This window comes from Cebus imitator, unplaced genomic scaffold (genome assembly GCF_001604975.1).
Source record: "Cebus imitator isolate Cc_AM_T3 unplaced genomic scaffold, Cebus_imitator-1.0 Scaffold132, whole genome shotgun sequence".
Lineage (NCBI taxonomy): Eukaryota > Metazoa > Chordata > Mammalia > Primates > Cebidae > Cebus > Cebus imitator.
In genome coordinates this window covers 591,397-603,352 of record NW_016107447.1, presented here as the reverse complement: position 1 = coordinate 603,352, position 11,956 = coordinate 591,397, and the positions used below count along the sequence as shown (strand labels likewise).

At 51.7% G+C, this 11,956-nt stretch overlaps 1 protein-coding gene and 1 long non-coding RNA gene across 12 annotated transcripts in view; both read left to right on the top strand.

Annotated features, from left to right (window-relative positions):
- The window catches only part of LOC108312996, a 16,684-nt gene extending 14,114 nt beyond the window's left edge, over positions 1-2,570 (top strand). Inside the window, exon 3 of the long non-coding RNA XR_001828889.2 lies at positions 2,295-2,570. This is a non-coding gene — a long non-coding RNA (uncharacterized LOC108312996). The remainder of the gene's footprint in view (positions 1-2,294) is intronic.
- ADA (adenosine deaminase) overlaps positions 1-11,956 on the top strand; it is a 118,906-nt gene that overhangs the window by 76,128 nt on the left and 30,822 nt on the right. For 3 of the 11 annotated variants that reach the window (XM_017541178.2, XM_017541175.2, XM_017541172.2), the window contains exon 1: positions 8,065-8,240. The exons of 6 other annotated variants lie outside the window; for them this stretch is intronic. In XM_017541178.2, the coding sequence (XP_017396667.1) occupies positions 8,208-8,240 (33 nt within the window). In that variant the 5' untranslated portion in view covers positions 8,065-8,207. Of the gene's footprint in view, positions 1-8,064; positions 8,241-11,956 lie in introns of those variants that run through there. 2 more of the 11 variants (XM_017541173.2, XM_017541177.2) reach the window with 2 other exon arrangements.

Genomic DNA, 11,956 nt, shown 5'->3' with positions numbered 1-11,956 from the left:
TTTGAGACAGAGTCTTGCTCTGTTCCTGGACTATAGCAGTGCAATCTTGGCTCACTGCAACCTCCAACTCCTGGGTTCAAACGATTCTCCTGCCTCAGCCTCCTGAGTAGCTGGGGCTACAGGTGTGCCATCTTGCCTGGAGAACTTCTGCAATTTTAGTTGAGATGGGGTTTCACCATGTTGGCCAGGCTGGTCTCAAACTCCTGGCCTCAAACGATCTGCCCACCTCGGCCTCAAAGTGCTGGGATTACAGGTGTGAGCCACCACACCCAGCCCCCATATTTTTTTTTTAAGACAAGGTCTTGCTCCATTGCCCAGGCAGGAGTACAGTTGTCTGATCTTTGTGCACTGCAGCCTCAAACTCCTGGGCACAAGGGATCCCTCTGCCTCAGCCTCCCAAGTAACCAGGACTCCAAGCATGCGTCTCCACACCCAACTAATATTTTAAGATTTTGTAGAGACGGAGTCTCACTATGTTGCCCAGATTGGTCTTGAACTCCTGGCCTCAAGCCATCCTCCCACCTTGGCCTCCCAAAATGCTGGGATTACAGGCGCAAGCCCCACATTTTTTATGGTCCCACATATTTTATAGTTAAAGTTTCTCTCAGCTTCACAACTTATCACCAGCACAGTAACCCCGTCTTGTGCAAGGTTTTGTTTCCTGAGGTTTCAGTTGCCCATGGTCAACCAGAGTCTGAAGATATTAAAGGGAAAATTCCAGAAATCAACAATTCGTTAAGTTCTACATTGCATGCTGATCTGAGTATCGTGATGAAGTTTGGCAGTGCCCCACTCCACCCCACCCTGTCCCACCGGGGGCGTGAATCGTCCCTTTGTCCAGCATCGTCACTACCTGCCCATTAGTCAACTTAGTAGTTGTCTTGGTTATCAGAACAAAAAAAAAACATAGTCTAAATAGGATTCCATACTATCCAGTTTCAGGCACCCATTGAGGGTCTTGAAATGTGTCCCTCGAGGATAAGGGGGGACTACTGTAGGGTCATAACATTCTAGGATTGCTGTCAAATGTAGAAGAACCTCTGTCAAGTTTCTTTCATATCAGAGCTGTAAGATTTCTGGCTTGTTATGTTTCCTTCATAACTAATCTTAAAACCTTTTTGAACTGATGCCATCTATTACACCCTTTTTGTAGTGGTATATTTTGACTTTGGTTATTTTCATCCATGTCAGCATTCCGTGACAACTTCTCCTTAGCTAGATCCCCCAAAATACCAGAACCACTTGGGCAGTACCCAAAAGGAGGGGAAGTGTGACAGAGGGAAGCTGGAGGGAAGTAGGCAGCATTCTTGATAAATTACAGCTAAAACATCTTACGTTGGCAAATACTACTAAAACATGTGATGCCTGAGTATGCATTTCTCAGCCCCTCCTAAGCCCCTGGAAGGCGCCTGGCAAGGGAGGGGCTCTAAGGCTTAAGCTTGTGACTTTCACAGTAAGTTTGCTCCATCCACTTCTGTCTCTCCCCAGCATGAAATCCCTACCTCACCCACACCAGATGAACATGTTCAACAGCGCCTCATTTTGTCCACCTCCACTCAAGCACTGTTTCTTACAGGAAGCCTCCAGAACAAGTTAGCTGCCCCTGCCCCACCCCATTATCTGTGTCGTGAGGCTGGAGGCCATGACTGTCTAGTTCCTTCTGTACCCTCAGTAGACTGAGCAGTGGCTGGTACATAGAATCTTAGGCTCAGAGGGCTGAAGTGAGCTGCCAGGGTCACGCAGATAGGAACTGCCAGAACTGGGGATCAGCCAGAATGAATGAACAAATGAATGAATGAACTCCAGCTTCCCAGGCTCAGTCAGGGAAAACTCATTTCTTTCTTTCTTTCTTTCTTTTTTTGAGAGAATCTCCCTCTGTCACCCAGGCTAGAATGCAGTGATGCAATCTCAGCTCACTACAACCTCCACCTTCTGGGTTCAAGCGATTCTCTTGCCTCAGCTTCCCAAGTAGCTGGGACTACAGGCACACTTCACCACTCCTGGATAATTTTTGTATTTTTAGTAGACACGGGATTTCACCATGTTGGCCAGGTTGGTCTGGAACTCCTGACCTCAAGTGATCTACCTGCCTCAGCCTTCCAAAGTGCTGGGATTACAAACGTGAGCCACTATGCTCGGCCAGAAGCCTCATTTCTTACCAGAGTCCTCGATGGCCTGCTTCCCGTCCTCCATCCTGGAAGACTCATCTGGAACCCCAAGAGGAGGTTTTCTGAGCCCTGAGGCAGAGGTCTGTCACCTGGAAAATGAGTCTAATGACTGCACTTCCCACGCAGCAGGAGAGGACTACAGATAGCATGGGATTGGAGGAAGAACTCTGGCCCTGGAGACAGCATCATCAAGCAGTAGCTTCATCTTTGCGAGCTGGGGCCTTGACAGAAGCTTTCTCCTCCTCTATACAGGCTGAGCCTGTCTCAACCCGACCCCCCACCTGCACCCCAGTCCTTTGGGGTCACCTTAAGGCTTTGGCTGATGCTTCTTTGCTGATGTCAACCAAGGTGATGGACCTGTTTGTCCTCATAAAGTAACTCTCAAACGGGCATGCACTTCTTCCTCCCTCCTCTTGCTTTGAAGGCTGGGTGGACACCTGCCACCATGGGCAGGGTGAGAGCCAGCCCCATACCTGCGAGGTCAGAAAGCAACTGTCCCTGGCCTGTGGGTGTCTCTCAGAGGGGCCAGGCCTTCCTCACCACGTGTCCCCAGCACCTAGCCTGGGACCTGGCCCAGGGGCACGCTCAGTAAACGCTGGCTGAGAATTAAGGGGGACTTTCCAGTTCCTCTCCAACTCTTTCATTTTCCTTCTTTTTCTTTTTTTGAGACAGATTCTTAGTCTGTCATCCAGGCTGGAATGCAGTGGCGTGATCTTGACTCACTACAACATCCGCCTCCTTCCTGAGTGGGTTGTGATCCTCATGTTGCTCATAGCAAAAGAGGCCAAGAATTAGAGTGATCAAACCATCCTGGTTTACCATGTGTGAGGAGTTTATTGAAATACAGAGTTTTCAGTGCTGAAAGCAAGAGTCCCAGGACAATTCCCAATGGTTAGTCACCTTACAGAACAACCGTACCAACAGGATTAGCTCTCACACACCCACCTGGGCACGCACGTGTTACACAATTACTCCCCTTTCTGTTGCTATCATAGAACCCCTGAGACTGGGTAATTGACAAAAGGAGTTTGTTTCCCACAGTTCTGGAGGTTGGGAAGTCCAAGATAGGGTGGCTGCATCTGGTCAGCTTCTGGGGAGGGCCTTGTGCTGTGTTGTAACATGGCAGAAGGCATCGTAGGGTGAGTGGAAGAGAAAGCTGAGGCAGCCAAACTCACTATTGTAATGACCTGCTCTCAATAACTAACCCACTCCTATGAGAATTAACCCACTCCTGTGACAAAGGCATTAATCCCTCCTAATGACCTAATCCCCTCTTCAAGGCCCCACCTCCCAATACCATTTCACTGGGAACCAAATTTCTACATGTGTTTTGGAGGAGACAAACCACATCCGAACCATAGCACACACACAGCATAAAATGGTTATCTCATGTTGTTTACCACAACCCCCAACCTCCAGGCCCACCTCACCAGCCCTTTTAAGAGAAATAGATGGCAAAATGGTTCAGAGAGTAGGCTCTGGAACCAGGCTCTGGAAGTTTCAGTTCCAGCATTCATTAGGTATGTGTGTTTGGACAAGTCACTTTGCCTCTGCCTCAGTTTCCTCATCTGTAAAATTGAAAGAATAACAGTAAGTTCTACTCTGTCAGGTCATTATAAGGATTGAGTTAACAGATGCAGAGCACTTAGAATGGTGCCTGTCATGGAGTAAGCCACACAGGTCACAACTCCTTAACTGAAACTCCAATGTCTCAGGATCCTGATGCATTTTGGAATTTGGGGAGTTTTGGGGTTTTGGAAAGCACATGACTTATTTAACACACTAGTGGGTGGTGGGATCTGGCTTAGCATCCCATAATGGAACACATTAATATTTCTGCAGAAAACAATATGTGAGTATTCATATATCTATTCAGATTAGGTTTTTGCTACTGAATGGGTTTTGGTATTATTTTGTTCAGAAATGTTGGGATCTCTGAAGTGTGGATAAGGCTTGTAGATGTGTGTAAGGGTTTTTATTATTATTGCAATATGCATCTGATATAACTGCCATGCAGTCGCTTCTTGAGGACAACTCTGAGCTTTTGTGCCCAAGGCCCTCCTGAGCTCTTGGAGTTTTCTAACAGGGCCTTCCTGCACCAAGAGCTCTGAACAACCTTTGAAGGCTGACAGGACACTCTTCTTCCTTCTCTACCCAAGTCCTCAATTTAGTGATGTCCCCCTGATCCTTTCAGTGTGGTAGTAGAGGTTGGCAGGAGAGGGGCAGGTTGCAAATGCCACCTCCATGAGCCTTCCCCAGCCTGACCCCCCACCCCTCAATCCCAGCTGGTCCCAGTGTGGGGGAGGGGGAACAGGTTATGTGGAAGTGATGCAAGCCACTCTTCTGGCAAGCTGTCGTGGGTTCAGGCACGTCTGGCCTGCACAAACAAGATAATGAAGCTGAAGGAAGCTTATGACCCCACGGCTGCCTGTGGGCATGCACAGATATCTCCGTGGCAGATGCTGTAGCACTTTCAGAAAAGTGTTGGGGCCAGGTGCGGTGGCTCATGCCTGTAATTCCAGCACTTTAGGAGGCCAAGGCAGGTGGATCACTTGAGGTCAGGAGTTCGAGACCAGCCTGGCCAACATGGTGAAACCCTGTCTCTACTAAAAATATAAAAATTAGTTGGGTACAGTAGCACATGCCTGTAATCCCATCTACTCGAGAGGCTGAGGCAGGAGAATCGCTTGAACCCGGGAGGCAGACGTTGCAGTGAAAAAAAAAAAAAAAAAGAAATAAAAAGAAATAAAAACTTGCCCTGAAGCCACAGAGCTGTAAGTGATCATTTACATTTGATCTTGGCCTCAATCTAGCCACCTGCCTTGGCCTCCCAAAGTGCTGGATTGCAGGCGTGCCACTGCACCTGACCTTGATCATTTGTATTTGAAACTTTTTTTTAACTTTTTAAAAATTTTGTTTAGATTCTATGTGGTTTTTACAAAAACTTAAATTTTTTTTGTTTAGATTCTATGTATTTTTAAATATTTCAATTTATTTATTTTGAGACCGAGTTATGAGACTGGCTGATTTTTGTATTTTTGGTAGACAGGGTTTCACCATATTGTCCTGGTCTTGAATTCCTGGGCTCAGCGGGTCCACCTGCCTCGGCCTCCCAAAGTGCTGGGATTACAGGCATGAACCATTGCACCCAGCCTGAGTTTGCAACTCTTGATTTCTCAACCCCTTGCTCAAAGTTTCACAGAGGAAGACCCCAGAGCCCAAGGGAGTCTCACTCTGTCACCCAGGCTGGAGTGCTGTGGTGTGTCTTAGCTCACTGCAACCTCTGCCTACCAGGTTCAAATGATTCTCCTGCCTCAGCCTCCCGAGTAACTGGAATTACAGGTGTGCATCACCACGCCCAGCTAATTTTTGTATTTTTAGTACAGGCAGGGTTGTACCATGTTGACCAAGCTGTTCTTGAACTCCTGACCTCAGGTGATCCACCCACCTCGGCCTCCCAGAGTGCTGGGATGACAGGCGTCAGCCACTACGCCCTAGCTGAAATAGATATTGAACTAGATTTTTCAGGAGGACTACATGAGAGGTGGAGAGACATTCTCAAACGTGCTCCATCTCTGTTGTCTTCTCACAGGAGTGGCATGCTGTGTGGATAATGAATGTCTCTCTCCAGCCCCTCTCAAGCTTTCTGTAGTTGCTGGTCCGCTGTGTATTGCTGCGAAGAAGCTCAAGGCTAGCCTGTATCATTTGGGGTCATGGCAGGAACTAGGTGCCACACTCAAACTGCGTAATTGAAGAGGGTTTAAATTGGGAGTTATTTACAAAGGTGTGGGCTGGTGTAGCTACCCGTATGCCCTCGACGTCACCTCTACATGGCAATAACCACTTATTGCTAATACCTGAGCCCCTCTCTCATTGCTGCGGGTATTTTCTAGCCATGCGAGCAAGCTCAGCCAGTTATGCTGAACAAACTAAGAGTGCCAGGAAGTTAATGTCCTGGAAGCATTGCCAGAGGGGAGGGGGCAGATAGATCCCCCAGCTTCCTCGCTCCTCAGTTGGGTTAAGGCTGTGACATACTCATCATCTCCATCCACCCAGGCATGGAGCTCCAGGTGCCCAGGGTGGTGACCTGCTCATGTTTCTTTTGTTGTTTTTTTATTTTTTTGAGACGGAGTCTTGCTCTGTCACCCAGGCTGGAGTGCCATGGTGCAATCTCAGCTCACCACAACCTCTGCCTCCTGGGTTCAAGTGATTTTCCTTCCTCAGCCTCCGGAGTAGCTGGGATTACAGGCGTGCACCCCCACGCCCTGCTAATTTTTGTATTTTTAGTAGTGACAGGGTTTCACCATATTGGCCAGGCTGGCCTCAAACTCCTGTTATATAGTAAGGGAGTTTAATCCACCTGCCTCGGCCTCCCAAAGTGCTGGGATCACAGGCATGAGCCACCGCACCTGGCCTCCACTTTCCTGTCTTATTTCTGCACCCACACCCTTCCATGTTTCCTCTTCCCAAATAAACTACTTGCATTCAAATCTTTGTCTCAGGGTCTGCTTCTGGGGAAACTGAACCTAGAGAGGAGAGTTTAAGGAAAGCAGCAAAGGGTAGTGTGGTACTCTGGGGCTGGTGAAAAAGGGAGCCACTGCCTTTCAAGAAAAAGGCAGGAGGCCAGGCACAGTGGCTCATGCCTGTAATCCCAGAACTTTGGGAGGCCAAGGTAGGTGGATCATTTGAGGTCAGGAGTTCAAGACCAGCCTGGCCAACATGGTGAAACCCCGTCTCTACTAAAAATACAAAAATTAGCCGGGCGTGGTGGCACGCACCTGCAATCCCAGCTACTTGGGAGGCTGAGACAGGAAAACCGCTTGAAACAGGGGCGGGGGACGGAGGTTGCAGTGTGTCCAGATCGCTCCACTTCACTTCAGCCTGGCGAAACTCCGTCTCAATAAATAAATAAATACATAACCTATAGCCGGGTGTTCTTTCCCACCGTCCTCACCTCCTCCCAGCTCCTTCCCCTTTCACCTGAGGTAACCACTCTTCTTGTATCTATGCTCATGTCTCCCTTGCGTGAAACTTTTTCCACCGATGCATGTGTCTAAACATGCAACTTTTGGTTTTGCATTACACATTCTAAAAGATGCACCGTTGTATGCGGTTTTCTGCATCTGAGTTTTTTCACTCAACGTTGTTTTTGAGACATTGTTTCTCTTGTTGTCTGGCTGAAACGTTTCCGTTGTTGTATGGCTGTTCATTCCGTTTCACTGCGGTCTAACGTTTCATGGTGTGAATATTCCGGTTTATTTGCCCACTCGTCCGTGGAGGGGCATTTGGGGGTGTTTCCAAAGTTCCTGTTATCGCGCCGGTGTGAACATTCTGCACAGGTCTCCGGCTGCGCCTGGGCGGGTTTCTTAAAGGCGAATGCCCAGATGGGGGCTCGTCTGTGTTCTCCCTCCCTCGGTGCTCCAGCCTTCCTCGCCTCCTTTCACTCCCAGCTCCCTGGAGTCTCACGCAGAATGTCCTCTCCACCCCCACCCACCCCTGGTGAACTCCTGCAGTTTCTGCAGGCCACGGCTGGCCCCCCTCGAAAGCTCCCTTACTATATAACTATGTTGTGCGCTTCTGCGACGAGCGCCCGTCTATCCGGTGGAACGCACGCCCCTGGAGGCTTGCGACGCCCCCGGGGTCCCCGCTTCCAGCTCGGGCCTGGCGCGCCGCAGCGCCCAGGCTGCAGGGGGACGCTTGCAAGTTGCTGGAAGACCCGGGGGTAAGGCAGCTCCCACAGGTGGGTCTGGTTGGGCCGCGCGGGGCCGGAGTTTTCGGGTCGGCTGGCGAGGACGCCGGCTCCAGCATTCCAGGAAATGCGCGACCCGGGCCGGCGGGGCGGGGGCTCCAGTGCAAGGGCGGGGCGGGGGGCGGGCCCCGGGAGCGGAGGGGGGCGGGCAGGAGGCGGGGCCCAGCCCGGTTAAGAAAAGCGTGGCAGCCGGGCCACCGGGGGCCCCAGGGAAAGTTGAGTGGCCCACGAGCCCGCAGAGACCCACCGAGCGTCGGCGGAGGGATCAGCACCGGCGCGCACGAGGGATCATGGCCCAGACACCCGCCTTCGACAAGCCCAAAGTGAGCGCGCGAGGGGGCTCTGGGGCTTGGGGTCCAGTGCCTGGGCGGCCCGAGGGGTTTAGCCGGGCCCAGCCCGGGGAATCCGAACCCCGGAAACGAACGGGGTCTCCTCCAGGCACGTTCTTCCTTCGGCATAGGCCGTGGCTCGCCTGCGGGCTAATCAGGGACAATGGGGCAGAGGAGGTCCAAAACCCGGAGGCCTCCAGGGTCTGCTTCTGCCGCAGACTTGACCCCTCTGGGTCTCAGTTCCGCCGTCTGTTAAGCAGGCATCCTAGCACCTTGAGCGCTGTGTGGGCCTGAGCAGGGGCTTGAGGTCTCTGAAGCTCAGCTGTGCGATCGGGCTGATGTCTACTCCCATGGGCACCTGTGCTGTGCCTAGCGCGTACTGAGTGCTCAGTGAGTGGAAGCAACTTTGTACTTCAACATTGTGGTGGTGAGCGCCAAGGAGCCCAGGTTTGTGGATGCGCCCCGGTTGGGGAATAATCGTGAGCCCTGCCAAAAAGGGGAGTGAGGGGAGCAGGGCACCCCCTTCCCCACGCCAGAGGAACAGGGGCTAGGTAGGCCCTGGGTTTGGGGCCCTAGCAGGGTTCACTCGAGGTCAATCCATGGCCACTGGCCCCAGGGGAGAATCCCCTTGTCCTCCGCCCACCAGCTGTGGCGTCTTGGGACTGGTGGGGTCAGAGAGGGTCCAGGCCCCCTTGGCCTGTCTCAGAGTCCAAGGGGAGGGACCCAGGAGTCTGCCAAGCAGGGTGCATCAGCCAGTAGGGTGTGAGTGGGGGATTGGGGGAGGAGTAGTCAGCTGCAATCAACCTCAACTTACCCTTATGAGAAATAGGTGTGAGTGGCCTGGCACAATGACTCATGCCTGTAATCACGGCGCTTTGGGAGTCTGAGGCGGAAGGATCACTTGAGTCTAGGAGTTCGAGACTAGCCTGGACAACAAGCTAGACCCCATCTTTCCAAAAAATAAAAAACGTATAAGGGAGGTGAGTTGTGGCGATGCACTCCTGTAGTCCCAGCTACTCAGGCACTTTGGGAGGCTGAGGTGGGAGGATCGCTTGAGCCCAGGAGATCAAGGCTGCAGTGAGCTGTGATGGCGTCAGTACACTCCAGCCTGGGAGACAGAGTGTAGACACTGTCTTTAAAAAAAGAAGAAAGGAGAGAGGGAGGGAGGGAGGGAGGGAGGGGAAGGAGGGGAGAGAGGTGTGAATGATGATGGCAGATATCACAAATGTGTCAGAATCCAGTGCGTATGTGTGTGTTAGTGTGAAGGAGGCAGGCTGTGGGAGTGAGAGCCCACCTGCCTTCTGAGGAGGGTGAGGCCTGGCCCCCACTACTGATGCCCCCAGCCCAGGGAGAATGCTCAGCTACACCCTATCTGAAGCTGGGAGCACTGAGGCACTGTACAAGCCCTCCTGCCCCCATCCCTGCCTCCTTCACATCTTACTGGAGCCAGGGGCCCATCATTAGCGCCTCTCCTTTGCAGTCTTTTTGTTAAATGTTTTGGGTTTCCTCTGCCCTTGGGCTGGGGACCCAGCATACCCTGATGTGAATCCTATGGCAGTAGCAAACCTTCTTGATTGCAAGTGTGTTGAGAGCTATGGAGGGAAACAGCAGGGCCCACTTCTAGAACACTTGCCGCAGGCGCCCAGTGGATCCTTGCAGTTCTTCTGTAATAGCCCATCAAGGGACAGGCTCATATTATTATTCCCGTTTTTTGGCGTTGCCTGGTTCTCTACATCTGATTCAAGCTGGCAGGTCGTTTCCCCCATTGGGGCCTCAGTGTTCACACCTGGGGGATGGAACACCAGCTGCTTATGTGAATGTCCTGAGGCCACAAGGTGATGCTTGAGAGTGAAGGTAGAGTGTTACCTGCCATGTGTTTGAAGCATGACAAACCTTGTATGACTGTAGGGAGGAACTTACCTGAGCTGGCAGGAGAAGTAGGAAAAACTATGAATCTCAGAGCCACTGTGACCAGAGCCAGCTCCCTGCCCTCTCGTGATGAGATAGAACAGATAGTTCTAATTATTAGCATTATTAGCTGCAGCTTATGGAGTATTGATGGTTCTGTGCCCGGCACCATTCTAAAAACATTATCTGCATTACTTCATTTAACCCAGGCACAGAAAGGTTAACGAGGCCCAAGATCACACAGCTGGGAAATGTCCAATCTGAGTTTTGAGTCCAAGGGAGGCTGGCTTTGAAATCCCATGCCCCTAACCGTGTTTCCTGAACTACCGCTGCAGAAGCCTTTGGGGATAGAGGTGCCAGTGTGCCAAGTGCAAACCTCCTGAGACAGGAGCCTTTGCTGTGCCCTTCAGCTTCTCATACCTGCCACCAGCTGAGGCTGGGGACCTGGACAGCTAGAAGAAAGCAGAGCAGGGCAGTGCTTTTCAAACTGCACTCAAATCGCCCAACTTTCCACGTTTACACCGGGTTTCTGCATGGGTCGGGTGGGGCCCGCGATGCTGCACTGCTGACAAGCTCCTGGGAGGTGCTGATGTCACTGATCCAGGATCAGACGTTGCGTAGCAAAGCCCCGGGCATCTGCCTTCTGTTGTGCAGGACCCCTACTGACTCCAGTGCAGACAGCACCAGGCTCAAGGGGCCAAAGACGAGGTAGCAAAGAAGATGCAGTGTTCTGCTGGGGGCTTACATCTGGCGGAGAGTCCAGTGGCGGCCGGCTGAGCAGAAGAACTGCAACTACTTGTAAAAGCATGTATTTTATATAGCTTTTTCTTTCTTTCTTTTTTCTTTCTCCCTGAGACGGAATCTTGCTGTCTTCCAGGCTGGAGTGCAGTGGCCTGATCTCGGCTCACTGCAATCTCTGCCTCCCAGGTACAAGCAATTCTCCTGCCTCAGCCTCCTGAGTAGCTGGGATTACAGGCGCCTACCACCATGCCCAGCTAATTTTTGTATTTTTAGTAGGGATGGGGTCTCAGCATCTTGGCCAGGCTGGTCTTGTACTCCTGACCTCGTGATCCAGCCACCTCAGCTTCCCAAAGTGCTGGGATTGCATGTGTGAGCCACCGCGCCCGGCCATACATAGCATTTCCATTTCACACCTTCCCCTAACCACCTCCACCTAGTAACCTTCATTTAACCCAAAACAAATGGCCTCGGTCCCCTATACCGCTACATGGCCAGTGTCCCATGGGAATGGGGTGGGGCTCAGATGTCCTCATAGATAAGGAATGGATCTCCAGGTTGGCTGCTTCTGTATTCCTCCGCTCGGAACACACAGTCAAGTGTGCCTGCCACACAGGGTCATTGTCAGGGGATGCCCAAGTCAGGTTTTTCCTGTCAGGCGCACCTACCATATGCCTACCTGGTTTGACTGAGCACCTGCCGGAGGAAGTAGAAAGGGGGATTGGAGGGGTGGCCCTTATCAGCCTATGTCCACAGGCGGCACCAGGCACTCAGGCATTCTGCATCCTGGAGGCCAGAGCTGATCACATGCCTCTTGTTATAACAATCGTAACTATGACTATCCTTGGCGTAGTCCTGAGTAACAGGTGCCTTCAGTGACTGTGTGTTTGAGCCAGAGTCTCACTCTGTCATCCAAGCTGCAGTGCGGTGGCATGATTTTGGCTCACTGTAAGCTCTGCCTCCAGGGTTAATGCGCTTCTCCTGCCTCAGCCTCCCAGGTAGCTGGAACTACAGGTGTGTGCCATAGCGTCTGCCTCCGTTGCCCAGGCTGGAGTGCAGTGGTG